The sequence below is a fragment of the Siniperca chuatsi genome, linkage group LG5 (genome assembly GCF_020085105.1).
Source record: "Siniperca chuatsi isolate FFG_IHB_CAS linkage group LG5, ASM2008510v1, whole genome shotgun sequence".
In the NCBI taxonomy this organism is placed as follows: Eukaryota; Metazoa; Chordata; class Actinopteri; order Centrarchiformes; family Sinipercidae; genus Siniperca; species Siniperca chuatsi.
In genome coordinates this window covers 21,894,294-21,912,338 of record NC_058046.1, presented here as the reverse complement: position 1 = coordinate 21,912,338, position 18,045 = coordinate 21,894,294, and the positions used below count along the sequence as shown (strand labels likewise).

The 18,045-nt window shown below is 41.5% G+C and overlaps 1 protein-coding gene across 1 annotated transcript; it reads right to left on the bottom strand.

Annotated features, from left to right (window-relative positions):
* mapk4 (mitogen-activated protein kinase 4) lies at window positions 1-17,808 on the bottom strand. The gene is made up of 9 exons (XM_044196037.1): window positions 17,420-17,808; window positions 14,312-15,831; window positions 13,544-13,719; window positions 7,970-8,114; window positions 6,062-6,144; window positions 5,753-5,831; window positions 5,233-5,452; window positions 4,587-4,752; window positions 1-3,829 (listed from the first exon to the last, which is right to left on the bottom strand). Exons 2-9 carry the CDS (start codon window positions 14,676-14,678, stop codon window positions 2,891-2,893), a joined length of 2,175 nt encoding a protein of 724 aa, XP_044051972.1. The 5' UTR covers window positions 14,679-15,831; window positions 17,420-17,808; the 3' UTR covers window positions 1-2,890.
* Between the last annotated feature and the right edge of the window lie 237 nt (window positions 17,809-18,045).

Genomic DNA, 18,045 nt, shown 5'->3' with positions numbered 1-18,045 from the left:
TGAGGTCAAACAACAGTGTTTTATTAATTTTTCAGCAAAAACAGAAACTGCTAAAAAGAGACACTATCAATCAATATTGAGCATTTAAAAATCTCACAACTGTTTTCAAATGAACAGCTGAGGCCTCCTTGAAGCATGAGTACAAAAGAAATAAGAGCCCACAGAAATATGACTGCTCAACAAAGTGACACATAATAAAAACAACAAAGTTTAAGCTATTTGAATAGCTATGAAAGCCATGCAGAGGGAGAGGATATGTTACATTCAGCAAGCTGGAAGCATTGAGGTGTACTGAGGCACATTTTCTACATTGCTTCACACACAGAGATTTAACACATGTGTTTCAGTATGTTTGTGTTATTTGTCAGTGATGTTATTGCTGGTTTAGGTTACCTGCAGAGGAAATTGTATAATGCAAAATGTGATCATATGACCTGTACTGGTTAAAAACTAGACTGCTTTTAATTAGTTTGACTGCAGCACTGCTTCTATCTATATTTATAAATAGATAAATGGCTCCGGATCAGAGTGTTTTCTTAACTTGAACACTTCTGTCAGTTAGTCCAGCAATCCAGCCCAGGTACAGTTAATACCTTAGAGGTACATTATTGATGAAAATGAACATTGACAGTGGTGGAGTTTCAGTTGTCGCTGAGGAAAACCTGTATTTCTGAATGTGCTAGTGACTCTAAATGTGCTTCATGTCTATCGTGAATATAAAAGACTATACCTGGCTTTGCTGTATCATAGGTTGTTCTGTTCACATATGGCTCTTAGGAAGTCATACTGTGTTGTGCAAGTGGTGATCTGTTCACAACCTGTGAATGTTGGCTTCAGCAAGTATTATGGAAGTCAACATTTTTAGACCAACTTTATGTGAGCATTAGGGTGCAGGCAACAGTTAACTTGTCAACCTTTTCCACTGCAGAGAAAGAGATACAGTTGCTGCATTGTAAGAAGATGGCTTAGGTGGGCAACTCTTGCTACCCTAGTAGCTAGTAACACTAGTGTTCTGTGTGTAGATTGTATGGTGTGGATTGAGGATTAAAATCAATAGGTAAGAGGGTATGAAATACTTCCTAACTGGAAATTATTCTAGTACGAATGGGTTTTAGATGCCGATGACAGATAAAACATGTCTTATTTTGTGTTGTAGCTTTTCTGGCAGTGTTTTTTATACAACTCAGTATTGTTCCTCTGGCATTCCCAATAGCCATAACCTTGTGTACATACAGCCATTGACTGTATACAGTCTATGACACACCCACAGCAGAGCATTTCATGTCAAACAGTGAAACCAGGGATGGTGGAAGCCTATTTCTTCTAGGTTGCAGAATATGGGGCACATGGATTTAACTGTATTTCTTTTTGGCACTGGCTCAGCAGAATCATTTTAATGTCATTTCCGTATGCTCACTATACGCTTTTTAGTTCGACAAGTGAAGTGAATGTCAGATGCAGTTGAGTGAGAAATTAAGAGGCACAAGCCAACAGCCATCATCTGTTGACTTACATCTGACTGTATCTTTTACCTGATTTGGTTACCTTGAAAGGGAGCCAACAAATGCAGGAATAAATAACATTCTGTGGGTCTACTGTCTAACATGTTGGATAGAAAAGTATTTCAAAATATATGTTTTAGTTATTTTCTGTTCCATATATTAATATGGTTACTGGGCAGCGTTGAGGAGTTTTAAGTGCAAATCACTTCCTATAATGGTTGTAAAGGATTTACATTCTCCAGAGTAACTGCTGTCTGCAATATAGCTTTCTGTGGCTAACATTTAGGTGAGCAAAATGATGACAGATATCTGGCTGTCTAGTACAAAGAGGATAGTATTTTTTCAGTAAGTGTACAGCAGATGATGACTTGTTTGGTGCATCAGGCAGACAGGATATGAAACTATTTACAACTGAACTAGAGCAGAGTTTGCTGAATAATCCTAAATTATTACCATAGAGCATTCCACATTGATCCACAGCTCACTCCAAATTAACATAAAATTGTGCTCTAGCAATCAACAAAGAATACAAGAATATTTTAAACACAAGAATATCATTAACAACAGTCTTGAGAAATATACTATAGAATTAAATATGACCACAGTTTTACAAGGCATGTAGCAGTGACAGAGCTCATTAAGTCACTGTGGGAGTGTTAAAACAGCAACAAATAAAATCCTTATGGTTCACCATGTAGCATAACTTGACTGATTATTTTTCACTTAATACATTCAGAGAAACTTGGAAAAAGCATTTCCCGTGTCACTATTGTTATTCGGTGAACATCACCATTGGAAGACTGAAAAATTACTGACACACAGCAAGGGATCTTGTATAGAAACACAAATCTAAAACAAACCAAGTGATCCCTCTCCAGTAGGTTACTGTTCTCCAGTACACAGTAGCCTGGATAACTCTTGTTAACAGGCTGACGGTTCCCTCTTAGTCATTTGCAGATGTTTGCGTCACAGAATAAGTCGCTATCAAGTCAAAGTTCAACCCATCTTTAACTTGACAAACCACAAATACCACAATTATTAATTAGCTGATTATTTCTCAATATTGTCATGTAGAACAAATCCTTGATATTTGCAATGCTAAGCATGGTTATTTATATTTAACCCAAATGCTTTCGGACCTGTTTTTGCCTGAGAGCACCTCTTGACAAAGCTGCACGATTGCTTGTTTAAGTGAGGGTTCTAGTCACAGCGTGTAGCGTGTCATTGCAATAGTAACAAAAAGACAACTGCTGCTAACACTAAGGTCTAATGTTTTAAGCAGCATATTCAACCATGGACACGCCTCACTATGCAAAGCACTACGAGCATTTGGAAGTGCTTCTCATTACAATGTTATACTGTGGTGGACCTGAAGTTGAAATTCAAAATCAAGAGTTGGGAGTCTGTGGTGGTAGACTCCTGTGCTCTGGAAGACTGGGCACCTTTCGGTTAATGTTCGGCTGTTTGCTTTCTTCCCTCCATCCTCCCTCTTTCCCTTTCTTCCCGTCTGCTTTCTCCCTATTCTGCCTGCACAGTTTCAGTGCTCGGGATATGAACACGTCCAGGTCGAACATCCGCTCTTTTTGCTTGACAGGAAGTGACTCCAAGGAGTCATGATTTACTGGCTGAGAAATGGAGGAAGTAGACGAAAGGGGTTGAGATTCTGGGGGAGGAAAAAGTGGCAAGGTGGGGGGAGACACTATTTGAGGTGACTGAGGAGGAAGTGGAGAGGTGGGAGATGACGGGAGAAGTAAGGGAAGGGAATTAGAGGAAGATGTGACATGTGGAAGTGGACTGTCTTCATTATATTCAGCTGATGGTTGCCGCACAACTTCCGTGTAGTGGAAGACTGGAGTTGGGAGGTCAGTCGGGGAGATAGGAAGTGGGGGAGAGGAGGTGTAGTGAGAGGGTGAACGTGGTTCCAAAGACGGACTGGGACTGGGTGAGTGCAGACGAGACTGGGTGCTCTCCACCCAGCGAGAGATCTCCTGGAATAAATCCCCCGTCTCCTCCTCCTCTGTTTCTTCCTCCTTTTCTCCCAGGACCTCCACGCTGCAACCAATAGGCTCAGCAGGCACAGGGAAGCTGTTAGTGTTACGCTTCCAATGAGACAGATCCAGGATCAGCTTAGGCTCTGAGTAGTATTGAGGCTTGCCCTCCCTCCAGGCAATTTTATCCAGATATGAAGGAGAGCCCACTTTGTAGTCACAGGAGCGGCCACAGTCCAGTTCCCCATACCCCAAACCACAGGCCCGTTCTAGAGAGGAGTGAGAGTTTTCCAGGAAGCGTTCAGCTGAGCTGCTGTGGGAATATTTGCGTGGGTCGACCTACATAAGATAGAAGAGGGGTAGCAGTTGGGGATGGAGAAGGTGATAAATGGGGATAGTAAAGATAATAGAAGATAGTAGAGTGAAGAATTAATTCCAGTTCTATTATGTGTTGAAGTGCTTTGATTCATTCTAATTTGTTTCTAAATATCCTATGAGTGTATAATTGTAACAGCAATAAAAGTTAACGACATAAAGTTCAAGACACTATAAATATTAAAGACAGGGATGGCAACCTTTAACATACACAGTGCATTTACTACTAGACTGAATGTTGCAAAAAATATGCAAGATTACTTTATAGCAAAAAAAAAAAAAAAAATCAGGAACAAAGGGAGTTCTTCCACCACAAACAATTTGATATTTGAAAATTTAACAAATAAAAAGCTTATGGGAAAGTAATTTGTAACATGATTTTTCTCACAAGAAGAGTGAGAGAAAACAAATGTGCATGGAAAGACGCTAACAAGGGCAACAGGGGTAAAATGTCCAATGTCCACTTTGTGACAGGAAACAACAGGGTTAATGAGAAATATGGTTACATTTCAAAAACACCATCACTTACAGTACCACTGCTATGAAATTGAGGCTACACAATATCCCAGCCATGAGCTGATTTGTTGACATCACACCTTTAACCAAATCAGCTTTACCAACTTCTTTACAACTCTCTTTAAACTAAAAACTAAAATACGATAATGGTTATACTATAGATGAAATCAGTCAGTATGGAGGAAAATGACAAAGCATATCAAACCTGGGCCTCCTCTAACAGTAAGGTGGAACTGGCCCGGGGGTCTCTCTGCACCTCCTCATCCTCTGTGGTGTCTCCCAGGTCAGAGGTAATGTGGTCAGGGGGCATGCAGTGACACCTCCCGCCTGACTGCTGCCAGGACACATCTGTTGATAAACTGTTCTCGTACCTGCAGAAAGGCAAAAATTAAGTATATATATATATATATATATATATATATATATTCAGTCAAGAGCCCCAAACAAATGTCTGATGGATTAAAATATGGTAAAGTGGTCAAAATATTTGCGAAGCTCAGTGTGTCTCTATGCAAAACTTATGAGCAGTCAGCCTTTACTGCTAGAGGTTAAATTAATTTCAGACTGTTAGTTATGTCAGTATACACTAAAGTATTTTAAATCCTTCTGTAAAAAAACACAGGTTAGTAGGGTAGTCCTGCAATAGAAAATAAATTTTGACCCACATTGTAGCAGAACTACACTGTGTGACAACAACTCCAATATGATTGTGAATTATAGCCTCAGTAAATATAGTGTATAACCTGAAAAAGTGCAGTGTTAGTAGGTCATCTACACAATATAAAATTCAGATTAAAACATACTGAAAAATGATCTTCCCCACCAGTGTATAAAAATGTAAATCTACACACCTCTCCCAGTGGATGCTGGAGGCCTGACTGTTGCTGTTGCTGAGGCTCTGCTCGGTGATGAGGCTGTCCTCTAGTTCATCCTCGATGCGGAAGGGATGCGACGAGGTGGGCTCATCCTCTGGACAGGAGTACTGCTGGAGGAAGGGATGGGACAGCGCTGCTTCAGCTGTCAGCCGATCCATGGGGTTAAAGGTCAAGATACGGTCAAGGAAGTCCACAGCTGAGAAGATAAGAAGGGATTGGTGAGGGAGGAAGAAGAGGAGAAATAAAATGTAGTGTCCATCAACTGTGTTCTTCTTTAAAAAAAGCATTCTCATTCATCTTCCTCTCTCAGGGCTAAATTATATGTGTAAGACCTCCAAACCTCTACACCCTACTCTATCATCACTTCATCCTTAGAGGAGCTGCTGCCTTCTGTATCTTTTTCCCCCCATTACTCTGATTTGTCCCCATTCTATTTCACACTGCTTGACCTTCCTCTTCTCTCCCACTACTACTACTACTACTTCCCTTCACTCACCCTGAGCATCCACTTCAGGCAGCAATTCAGAAAAGGGTTTCTTGACTCTCCATCCATGACAGACATATGAAGGCATCACCTGGGAAAGTATGACAGTGGGGTTAAAATATGTACATAAATCTGCTGTGGTTCTTTCTACACACAGGCAGGGGCCTTGTTGGAAAGAGTTGTGTATACATTTAACCTTGTCTGTAGACACTAAATCATTTTAGTCTAAAGCTGCAAACATAAGATGACAATGACACCCTGTTCCATATTTAAACAATCAGCTTGCAGACATATGACTAGTAGCAGCCACTGAGGCATCACCTGTAGCAGGTCCTGCCTGTCCTCCTCTCTCAGCACTGGCACTGTGTCGAGGATCAGCTGCATCTGCTCCAGCTCATGAGCTCCTGGGAGACAGAATCAACCAATCACAGACGAGCAGAGAAGAGACTGAGGATCAGTTACATAAGCAGAAAAAAAGGTGACCAATTAGGAGTCAAAGAGGAATAACTAGGAGGTGTGAGCTGTCAAGTGAGGGAAACTGTAAGGTAAAGAGGTTCAATAAAAAATTATGCAGATGGATGGAATGGAATACTCTGCAGTCAACTAATAAAATATTTTTCAATTAAAAACTATGTCTAGACTCTAAGACCCAAATAACAGCCACTTCAATTTTAATTACATTGCTTGAAATCACATAAAATGTCACTTCTTGCATCTTCATTTTTTTCTTCTCCCTCTGATTATTGATCTGTTTAAGAGTAAATCCACCCTGAATCTAATACTTGTGGAATAGTAAAGCTTGAAATTTCAGGCATGTTTTTCTCTGGTCACACCCAAACTGTGATGACACAGTAGGTACAGTTTTTTGTGCACCAGCGTACAACCTGTTGGGCAGCACTTCTTTGCAGGTTGTATAAAAATTCACATTCTTCAAATATTGGCAGACATTTAGCCCAACTATGACCTAATCCTAATGTTTAACCACTATAACCTAAAACATCTAGCTGAGTTTGTTGGGGGTCATTAATTCCCCAAAGTGCATTTTACTTTTTACAAATATTTGAAGTCACTGACTGTAGGGTAACCAGCAGTGCAACATGCTTGAACTTTTCAGCTCATAGCAGAGCAGTAGCATTTTTCCACCCATGTGATATAGTGTGGATTTGACCTTTAAATGTTTGCATCAAGCTAATGGACAACAGCAGGTGGTGCTATATCAACACATTGACCACTCTAAGAAATAAGCAAGTAGTGGCAGTGTATTTGGATGCCAGTGCATTGCTTCCCCTATAGTCAACAAAAATACATTGTGTAATGTAAAACTCTGGTGATTATGTGAAAAGCAAGGCAAGCATCTCTAACAGTCGATGTGTGAAAGTCTAGCAGAGAGGAACACCAGGGAACGGATGACGCTATTGAGTTTATGGCACCATCTCTCCTGTTGTGTAGAGGGCTGGTGGAGGTCAAATCAGCCTGTCAGGAGGAACTACAACTGCTTCAGACAGCGAGAATTTCTCTATCATCATTGTTATTCTGGTCAGGCAAAGAAGCAGCCTGCAGAAAGAGAATAAAGTATCTTTGGTGGAGGACACTCTGGAAAGAAAAACTTACCTTACCTTACCTTATCTCACTTGATGCCACCAGGTGATGTAGCACCTTTTTTTTTTGCATCTCTGCTAGTAAGAACTTTACATAAGTTAACAAAGGACACACAAGATGTGTTTGAATACAACTGATTTCCCTAAATGTGTTATTGCATTCACTTAGCCACTCAAAGAAGCCTGATATCAATGTTCTATCTTATTTAGGCTTGTGTTGCTAAGATGTTCTGTGGCCACTTTCTTATATTGTGCATATTAATACTGCAGATACTGATGCATACGGTTGTATGAGCAAGAGTACTAATTTCATATAACAATAAAGGCTGTGCAAATAACGTTTTTAATTTTTAACATGCACTGTCCTTCATGGAATCCAAAACACAATCAGACCACTTAAAATAATGTAAAATAGCACAAATACCAGAATTGCCAATTCCTTAGACACATTTCCCAGAAACATCTTGCAGGACTTTTAGTAATAAGATGTCTCTGCTGAATACTAATGGTATGATCATATTTCATTATGTCATCAAAATGAATGATCAGCACTATCATAATGTTTTTGCAGGACATAAAGATCATGATGACAGTGTTTTGGTGGAGACTGTATGACAAACAGTGGAGGTACCTGCAAACAGCATGCGTCCAGTGAGCATCTCAGCCAGTATGCAGCCAGCGGCCCACATGTCTATGGCCTTGGTATAGTTGTTGGGGGACAGGAGCAGACGGGGGGAACAGTACCACTTAGTTACCAGACCCTCGGACAGATAGCCCTGGAGAAGCAGGTGAGGGGGTGAGTGAGAGAAAAATAGGAGAAAGAGGGAGTAAGAGGTAAGTTAAAAGACACAGCAACAGAATGATACTGTAGTTTAATTAGTGATGAGCATGCAACAGATTGGCTTGTTACCAGTTATTAGTAGTGTACTTGTAAGTCTACATGCGCATGCATGTGTATGAAGTGTTCAAGTTGCTCATATTCCTTACAGTCCTGCTGGCAGTTTCTTGGTAGTTATTTTTGTTGGAGTGGAAGCATCGTGAAGTCAGTAATGTCAGCTACAAAAAGGAAACTTGAGCTCACAACGGATATTTTGATTTACACCCACAAAGACTTCATCATTTTATGTCATATACACTGGATACACTCTGCAGTAGAACGCATTCCCCTGAATCTCTACCTGCAGTTACTGAGTTTCACCAAGCCTTTGATACTCTGCTGTATAACAGCACACGTCTTCTCATTAGGGCTGCTCCGACAAGCCTCCCTTCGGCCTTTTACTTTTGTAAATGTTCACCTTGTGAATAACACTGATGATGCCATGCATGGAGATGAGCCACAGGCAAGCATATTCACATACAAACCAGATTTATTTCTAATGAGATGTTTTTCCCTGATGCTATCATTAATGCTCTTGTTGCCTCTTACACAGTATATCACTCCACCTCTCGATCTGTAATCGCGCCACTCTCCGACCTTACAAAATCTATGCGCTTACTACATGATATTTCTATTCTTTTCCTGGCCTCGTATCTCTCCTGAACCAAATTTGTACTGCCTCAGGCTCTAAAACTTCTCAATAGTCATGATATTAGAAGACTATATGCACACAAAAATATGCTTATAATCGGGCTTACACATTTTCACACATTTCTATATTTCTTGGCAGCTGATGGCTAATTTATTTCAGTACTTTGCCATTTGACTGCTGTGAATTGCTTCATGATGACAGACATAATAAGGAGACTGTGGACATATAAAGTTTTCTATTTTTGTCCACTTTTGTCCCCAAAAAACTGGAACACATTTTTATGGTTGGAAAAGGGGCCCCAACTTTAGGCAGGTCCTTGTTGGAGCGTCTGATCTTCCTCTAAGCACCCTTCTCCTGTTCTTTCCTTCATCTCTTTACCCCTCCCTTCTCTGTCCTTGCTGCTCTCCTCCCCTTCTGCTCACCCATCACCCCTCTCCTAAAGTCTGCTGTTCCCATTTTCTGTCTCATCATTCACCAATCTCCCTGTCTATCTGGTACATCTTGCAGAATTACTCTATTTAGCCTTATGCCATATAGACAGCATGGGATTTATCCTGGCCCAGATGAGTTTTCATACTCAAAATGGATGTCAGAAATTGCTCTGTGAGCTTTTTCACACCAGTTAAATTATCTTGGGCCACCTTAACATCAGCATAATATCACACTTAGCAGGACACAGCCCCTCTGATGATAATATTTTAGGTCTGGCCCAAAATGATTTTACATTTTACTTGACAGCTGAAAAGCGAGTCACCAGGTTTAGGGCATGACTCAGAGCCTTTACTCATTGTGGGCCACCCACGCCAATGCTCCCACTTATACACCCCTTTCAGCAGTGTGCCCCTACATAGAATTCAGCCTGACTGAAACGGTTTTTAAATGTCAAAATGGCACTTTGACTTTTTTCGGGCCTGCTTTCTAACATTACATTACATTACTCCTTGAATACAAGATGTTAATTGAGTAGCCCAGTTGCACAGCACAATCGAGTAGCTGTGAATAAGAAGCTATGAATTGGGAAGTAACTTCAGCCTTGCTGTTTCTCTTCTCTCTACTCTTTTCTCCTCCTGTGCTGCCTCTTCTTTCCTCTCATTCCTCTTCTCTTTACCCTTACATCATGTGTACCCTTAACTACTCCTTTTATGCTCTCCACTCCCTCTCTCCATGCCTACTTATGCCCTAACTGCACCTTACTTACTGCCTCTCCTTCCCCTCCATGTCCTCCCTCATCGCTGCCACTTTTCCACCTTGTCTTCTATCTGTCTGTCCCTCTCCCCCCCTTTGCTGATCATTCTCTACATCTGAGCTCTCCTCTCTGCTTCCCGGCAAGCATTTGATAGACGGTGACCTTCATGGGTTGGTCATATTTTACGTCAAAAGTAGAACTTTTTCAGGATGGAATATTATTTGATGATAAAAGTTACAACAGCTTTAGAAATTGCTTACAGAAAACAGAAAACAGAAACAGAAACAGAAAAAGAAACCACTGGTTTTCAGCTATTCGCCATTCTAAAATGTTTGGCTTTCTTCACTCTTTCTTTGCCTTCCTCCTCTTTTTCCTTCTCCCCCCTGTCATCACCTCCCACTTTCCTCTCCATCCGTCCTCAGTTTTTCTCTACGTCACCATCAGCAACTGCGACTGTTTCCCCTACCTTTCGTCTTTTCTTCACGCTTTACCCCATCTCTCTCTTTTCGTCAACCTCCCCGCTTTACCTCCTTTTTCACCTGTGTCATCTCTCCTTCTCCTCTTGTAAGTTACAGTTGCACTTTGCTTATTTTTACCTGTCTACTCCTACTGTATCTTTCTGTATGTCTCCCTCACTTATTCTCCATTTCATCCCCTTCTTTTCTCTTTCTTTTCCAACATTCTCTCCTTGTTCACCTTTCCTCTCCTTCTTTCTCTCTGTCCTTCATCCAGGTCATGAATAATTTCTGGGCAGAACCAGCGCTGCCTCAGCAGGTGACATTCGCACACACACACACACTCACAGATCCACCAAGTTCCTACTGATGTAGACTGTAAACAACATCACAAATAATGTTTCCCTTCTCTCTCCTCTCAACGTTTCTGTCATCTCTCTTTGCCTGAGTAAATGTTTGTCTGTATAGTCAGAGGCGTGCATCTAGACAGCTCGTCAAACAGCCTCATTTCGATGCACTGCAGAGTCACAGTGAGCTGACAAAACCACTGTGATAACACACAGACTACGTAAGATACTGTAGAAGCACTAAGAAAAGGTATTTCTTTGGAGCGATTATAGTTAATTGAAAAGAGGGCACATCATTCAGCAGTGAGAACTAGAAATCTAAACTAGCCAATCTTACTGTCAAACATGACATAATATAAAACCTGATTAAGGTCAATATGATGCAAGGACCCTATTTGAAAGCAATATAAATGGGACTTAAAACCAGAGCCACCAGTCTTGCTTTATGGCCCAATATGAAAGTTAATACTCTTTGTGAATTTCTATCACAGCTGAAGTCAATACTGCCCACGTCCATTACCACAAAATGTTTGACAAAGCAGTGCTTTGGCTCTGCATTATTAAATAAGAGAGAGGATGCTAGCACATTAACTGCAGGCATCTGCTTTGGTGTCAACACTGCATCATAAATAGCTCAGCATCATCTCACACATCATCACTATACACACAAGCACACACATAACTCTGGTGATACAATCTTTTGCAAATGAACAATGTCAAACTGATGTTCTGCTGGCTAATAGACACATCAGTAGGGACAGACTCCCAACTCCCAAGACTCCCACTATCCAACTCAGAACAATTCAAACAATGTCAGCACTCAGTTTAAAACTGGACAACCTACCTACCTACCTACCTACCTACCTACCTACCTACCTACCTACCTACCTACCTACCTACCTACCTACCTACCTTCCTTCCTTCCTTTCTTCCTTCCTTCCTTCCTTGAGACAGTGCAGTAGTTCAAGCCTAGACATTGTGTTCTCTGACAGACAGCAGTTTCTGCAGGTACAGTGTGAGAGCAAATATATGCACCCAAACTCACACACAGAGTCTCTCCTCTTTGCATTTTTTCTCACCCTTCTTCTTTTTCTCCCCTTCTCTGACTTTGTACTTTTCACCTCTCCTTCTTTCACCCTTCCATGACTCAATCTTCCTCACCCTTGCTCCTCATCTGTTCTCTGCCTCCCCCTCATCATCCCCTCCAGCCTCCTCCCCTCCAAACGCACCCCCTGTGTCTGCACCCAGCTGATCCCCAGTCCCGTGTTCGGAGCTGACAAAGATCGCCTTTCACAAGAGCTCCTCTCCACATGCACAGATCCAAACACAAACACACACACACACACACACACACACACACAAACACACAGCCTGCCCTGCTAGTGTTACAGTATTGCTGTGGGATCTATTGCTGTGGGATAGAACAGCACAATAGAGCAGTAAATTGTCACATTAATCTCTCAAAAGCATTCATCTACAATGGACAGGCTAATCACAGGGTTTGATTAGTACAAAACTTGATACAAGGTTTGGGAAGAATAGCAGGGTTTGGGTTGGAGAGGAGGCCCTGTATGAAAGACACAGGTTGGCAACATCAGACATGGGGATGTGTAATCGGAGATGCCAGTCGTAGAAAAAAGGACGGAAGGAAAAAGACGTAGAATCCTTCTAAGAGGTGTAGTAGTTACATATTTTTACATTAAGTTTGAGATTTTGAAATTCTGGCTAATTCTGGTATTTGGCCAGCCAGTGTATTTTTAAAAAGCTGGACCTTTGTCAGGATCAGGCAAGTGATGTCTAAGATGTTACCTGAGATAACACATCAAGAAGACACCAGACAGAGAGATCAATTATTCTGCGCTTCAGTAGTTTCTATAGGAGGATTCTTTTGCAACAGTATTCCACCCTATAGTGTATCCATTAATACATAGAGACAAGGGTTTATACACTGCTCTCTGATAACCACACAGGGCCAGGGCTTGATGAATTGCTATCTCTTCCCTGATAACAGCTCTACCTCAATGAGAGGGAGCAGAGATATTATTTAATATTACAATACTCTCCCTAGATTCGGCCATCAGCAGCAGAATGGCCCACACTGTGTCAGAGCAATGAGGACAGTGATAAATCCTCCCAACTTCATCAACTTTGCTGACTGAAATTTTTATAGTATGATTCATTTTTGTAGAACAAGTTTCAAAAAGCACCATTTTCTAACAAGTCAAAATCAATGCAGCCAATACTTTGTAGACAGAGATCTCAACTTTTATGCTGGCTTGTCCTCTGAAGATTATGGATTTATAATTATAAAATTCACATAAAACTTGTTAAGAGAGCATGAGCCTAAAGAGAATAATGATCACAGGCATCCACTGGCCTCTAGTCAAAAGAACACTTGGCACATTTGCTACATTTACATGCCCTAAAAAAGATCACTATGTGTAATTAGGTTAAGGCTGGAAATGTTTGTACAAGTGTTGTTGATTATTATAAACTTCCATCTCATGTTCATCAGACAAAGTCTTTTCCTTACAGATGAGCACTTTAAAAAAATAAGGCATCAAACTACTAGTATATATGTATAACCAAGCAAACCATTATCATTTCTAAACCTGAGAAAGGAAAATGTTTTTTTGTGTTTACATGGACATGTAACATGGGGGGGTTCTTTATGCGTCTCTCACTTACCTTATGAGAATAGTGAGGGTCGACTATTCTGGCCAGACCGAAGTCTCCAATCTTGAGTAGCAGTTGGTCTGTGTTGATGAATATGTTGGCAGGCTTCAGATCTCTGTGCAGGACGTTCGCAGAGTGGATGAACTTCAGTCCCCTCAGCAGCTGGTAGAACAGCAGAGTAGCGTGACCTGTTCAAGGGGAAAAGTTAGATATCAGGATACACTGCACTGCTTCTATTCTCACTCTTGTAATTACCATAACACTGCTTATTCCTGTCTCAGTGAATACAGTTGGATACAGTTATGGAAAATTAGCAAAATGTACCTTTTTTGTGTGTTTTACTCTTACTTGCTTAGTTATGTTTAGTTTGTTAAAGCTGGTACAGATAGATTACGCTATCCACATTTGAACCTGTCCTGATATGTATTAAAAACACAACATGAATGAATGAAGGAAAGACTCAATGAACGAGCACATTTTGGGTAAAATTTTGATCTTTTAATATGTGATTTGTGGATACGGGCAAAACTATTTTGGCACATACGACAAAATGATGGTTTGTATCACTCCAATATTTACCAAGCATGTTTATAAAAAGGAAACAAACAAGCAAAGGCATGAATGAAAGAATGTAATGTGATTTTCAAATGTGTGAATTGTGGATGTGCCACCAAATCCAATAAATCACAATGTAAACAAAGCCAGCAGTGCAGCAGCAAAACAGACTGGTAGTGCTTCAACATGAAGCACCATAGTGTAAGTCCCTTTTGTTTCCCATACCTGTGTGTAGTGGTCCTTGTTCCAGCAGCCGAGCCAGATCCGTCTCCATGCACTCCTGGACGATGTACAGGGCACTCAGCTGGGTTGGGTCTCTGGGCAGTGGTCGTCCATACGGCGCCAAAACCTCATGAACTCTCACCACATTTTCATGGTACAGCCGTCGGGTGATTTTGACTTCCCGCAGAGCGTGTTTCACGGTCACGGTATCACGCATCACCAGCTTTTTAATTGCCACACGCTGTCCAGTGCGCTGGTCCACAGCTGAGAGGACCAGGCCTGTAACACCCGTGCCAAGAGGTCGAAGGTCAACAAAGTGACCACCCAGGTCAAAACCATGGAGGAAGAGGGGGGTGTCTTGTCTGGCCATGATAAGCCAGTCTGGAGGTGTCAGGGACAGATGATAGATAGATTCCAGGTACCTCAACTTGATGAATCCCCACAATATCTAGATTAAAAGTGCTTTGTTATTGTCTTATGCGCATAATGTTACATCTTGCTGGTGAGTCCAGAACCTTAACTAGAGACCTGGTTTTTCTCTAGGTAGCTGGTACATGTTAGATGTCTGTTCTTATGTGGACAAGACCCAAATTCAGTACCACAACTAGTCTGGTTGCAAGCAGGTTAGAAAGGGAGTTATTTCCTTCAGACCTAAGAAGTGTCTTTGTGCACCACCTACACCTCCTCTTCTGGTACTGTGTGGGTAGATTCTGATTAAATCACCCTTTTACTGAACCAGCTGTTGTTAACACAACCTTTGAGGTGTTTAGGACAAGGAGAGTCTGAGCAACAAAAGGAACCTCAGAATGGATCGAAATAAATTAAACTAAGTGGGAGGAAATCTAACATTTGGTTTAGTCGGTGATCTTGCAGCTACAGGTTTAAACATGTGTTGGTAAAGCATCTACAGTACATGTTTAAGAATAATAGATTTTCCTCTTGACACTTGATGATGATGTTCCAAAGATTGATGCTGTAGTCAGGTTGCAGGGATGCACTTCTAATCTCTCACTGTATTTTCCTCATGCACAGATAGTCAGAATATCAGTGAGTCTTATTTATACTACCCAGGACAGGGGTATCCATAGAAACAGCCCTCTGTGTGGCTGATCCTGCTCTTACATGTGTAGATGCATCATGGGACAGCAGCGGGCGGACGGTTGGCTCTGCGCTCCTCTGCCTCTCTGCACGCTCTGCTGTGTTTGTTATAAGTCTGTAATCCTCATCGACCAGCCAAAGCCTTCGATAGAGAGGCAGGAGAAAGGAGGTGGGGTTATGTGAGTTAAATTCAATGAGACGCTGTTGGCTCCTCCTCTTCGTCCATGATACCAGAGAGAGTCTCAGTCAGTCACTCAGACAAGTTCATTCAGTGTGAGATCCACAGTTGGACAGCGGTCAAATCCTGGAACTGTGGTATTTTCTGTGTGTGCATGTGCATACGTGCGCATGCATTTAATCCCTCAGTAATCTGCTTCCTGTTGACTTCTCATGAACGTAGGGATTTTAGCAACAGGCCGTGGTCACTGTGGAAAGATACTGCTGTTAGCTATGTCGCTCAACACATCTGCTGCCGCTGCTGCTGCTAGTGGGGAGGAAAAGAGGAAATGAGGTGAACAGAACAGAGAGACACACGAAAGATAAAGATGAAAGTTCCACAGCAACAGAACCAGTGTGTTAACAGGGTCTGTGTCGCAAGAGAGTTACCATTACATAACACTGAATGGCAGCGTAATCTAATCTACACCAGCAACTTAATGTGCTTAGAGAGGATAATCACATCTATTCAATGATATAATATCTGCTATATGATGCTGTTGACATTTCAGAGCAGAGAGACAATTTGACAGGATGGAAGGGATCATCATGGCAGCATTTTTAAAAAAAGAAAAAATCTACTTTTCTAGTTGAATTTTCTGATTGCATCACACATTATAACTTTATTTTGTCTAATTTTAAGTTAAGCAAACTGGAGCAAATCAATCTACCTGCCATTTTAGTTCTATTCCCACCTCTTGAAAGGTCATATAGTGGTAGAAAACAAAAGCATTGACTGTCTAGATCCCTGATCCCTGTAAGAACTCAAACAATCCATCAATCCATAAAACAAATGTCTTTGCTGTCAAAGTCCAGAGAGCAGGCTGGAGCATTAGCTCTCTGCCTCCCTTTCTTTCTAGAAATGGGGGATGTGCACTCAATAACTGGACTACAACTGCTCTTTAACAGCCTTCAAAATACTTACAAATACACACTCCATGTTCATGTTAGCCTCAGTCAGGGCTGACTGTCAGAGACTGTAAGACTGTAAGGTGAGAACAGAGAGACTGAGAGAGAGGGAGCTTTGACAGTGTTGCTGGGTGGGAGGTGCAGCACTGGGCTAACTTAATATATAATACATAACCACTGGAGATGGCGCTTGGTGTTCTCTCTGTGCGTTTAATCTCCATATTTCTTCAGGTTATGCAACCAGAATACATACTATAAATAAGAATCATTTGCAGTTTCTTGATGCAGTGCAGTAAAATACCTTAATTTGCAATTGTGAAGCCCATTGTCAACATTCTCAGAAATATCACACTTGGCTTAAAATATCCTTTAACTTAGGTTAAGACAGAAAAATGAAACCATACTCAACAATGAGCCTATATGATGTTAACAAATGTGTAGGTGATAGTAGATGGGAACATACAAGGGTACATCCTGTTGGCTTTGTGCAGCTGCTTCTGTGTCCCTGACTGTTTTCTTTCTCTCTTTTGTTTTCTTTTACTCTGTTTACTTCCCAACAGGCTTTAAGGCAGTTTTAGTTTAGATGGGAAACACTGCATCCTCTCCGCACACTGGCTTCATGCAGCTGCCTTTGTGTCTCTACATGGACTCCAGTAACGCCCCTCTGGCAGAACAAAAACAGTGAGAATGAAGTGCATCTAATAAAACAAAAAGCCACATTGCCAAAAAAGAAAAAGTAGACCAACGACAAACAGGTCTGTGTTTCTTTTCCCTTCTCAACATGCTCCACGTTATCTTATCTATCTCAGTATCTGTTCGGTGTGCAATAACAAGAGGAAGAAGAAAGAAATACACGCAAAGATAACAACAGTAACCATCAGTACTCACGCAGCCGCAGCCTGCCGTCCAGAAACAAAGATCCGGGGAACAGATGTGACAGATACGGGCCCTTGGAAGCAAAGAAAGTGAAACACCACCGCATTTCTCTCTTGTGTGTGATTCAGATGATACGGGAGGAACAGCCGATACGGGTCGGCACCGGTGGCGATCCGCCGAGATGAGATAACCCGGAGGCTGCTATAGAGCCGGTTATTGTGGGCGACTGTCCGCGCTTCAGAGGAGTGATCTGAGAGAGGGACCACGATTCAGATACATCTTCCGGACCTGAGTGGCTACACACACACTCACACACTGCACCATGGATGATTAAGTAGCCATCTCTCTCTCACACTCTCTGTCTCCTCTCTCCCCATCCTCTCTCTCTCTCTCTCTCTCTCTCTCTCTCTCTCTGTGTGTCTCGAGGACTCCCAGTGGCAGTAATGGAAGAAGTAGTCTACTCAGATCTTTTACTTAAAAGTAGCAGTACCACTGTTTAGAAATACTCTGTTACAAGTATTGGTCCTGCATCCAAAATCTTACTTAAGTAAAAGTACAAAAGTATTAGTATCAAAATATACTTAAAGTAGGCCTACTCATTATGCAGAATGGCCCAATTCCTAATAATATATACAGTA

Bases quoted from the DNA above. Each gene is read 5' to 3' on its own strand.
- mapk4 (XM_044196037.1), bottom strand. From the start codon at position 14,678: ATGGCCAGACAAGACACCCCCCTCTTCCTCCATGGTTTTGACCTGGGT. The intron at 5,832-6,061 runs GTGATGCCTCAG...ATACTTTCCCAG, and splicing joins ACAGGCAGGACCTGCTACAG to GTGATGCCTTCATATGTCTG. The intron at 3,830-4,586 runs GTTTGATATGCT...TATCTTATGTAG, and splicing joins TACTGTTAGAGGAGGCCCAG to GTCGACCCACGCAAATATTC.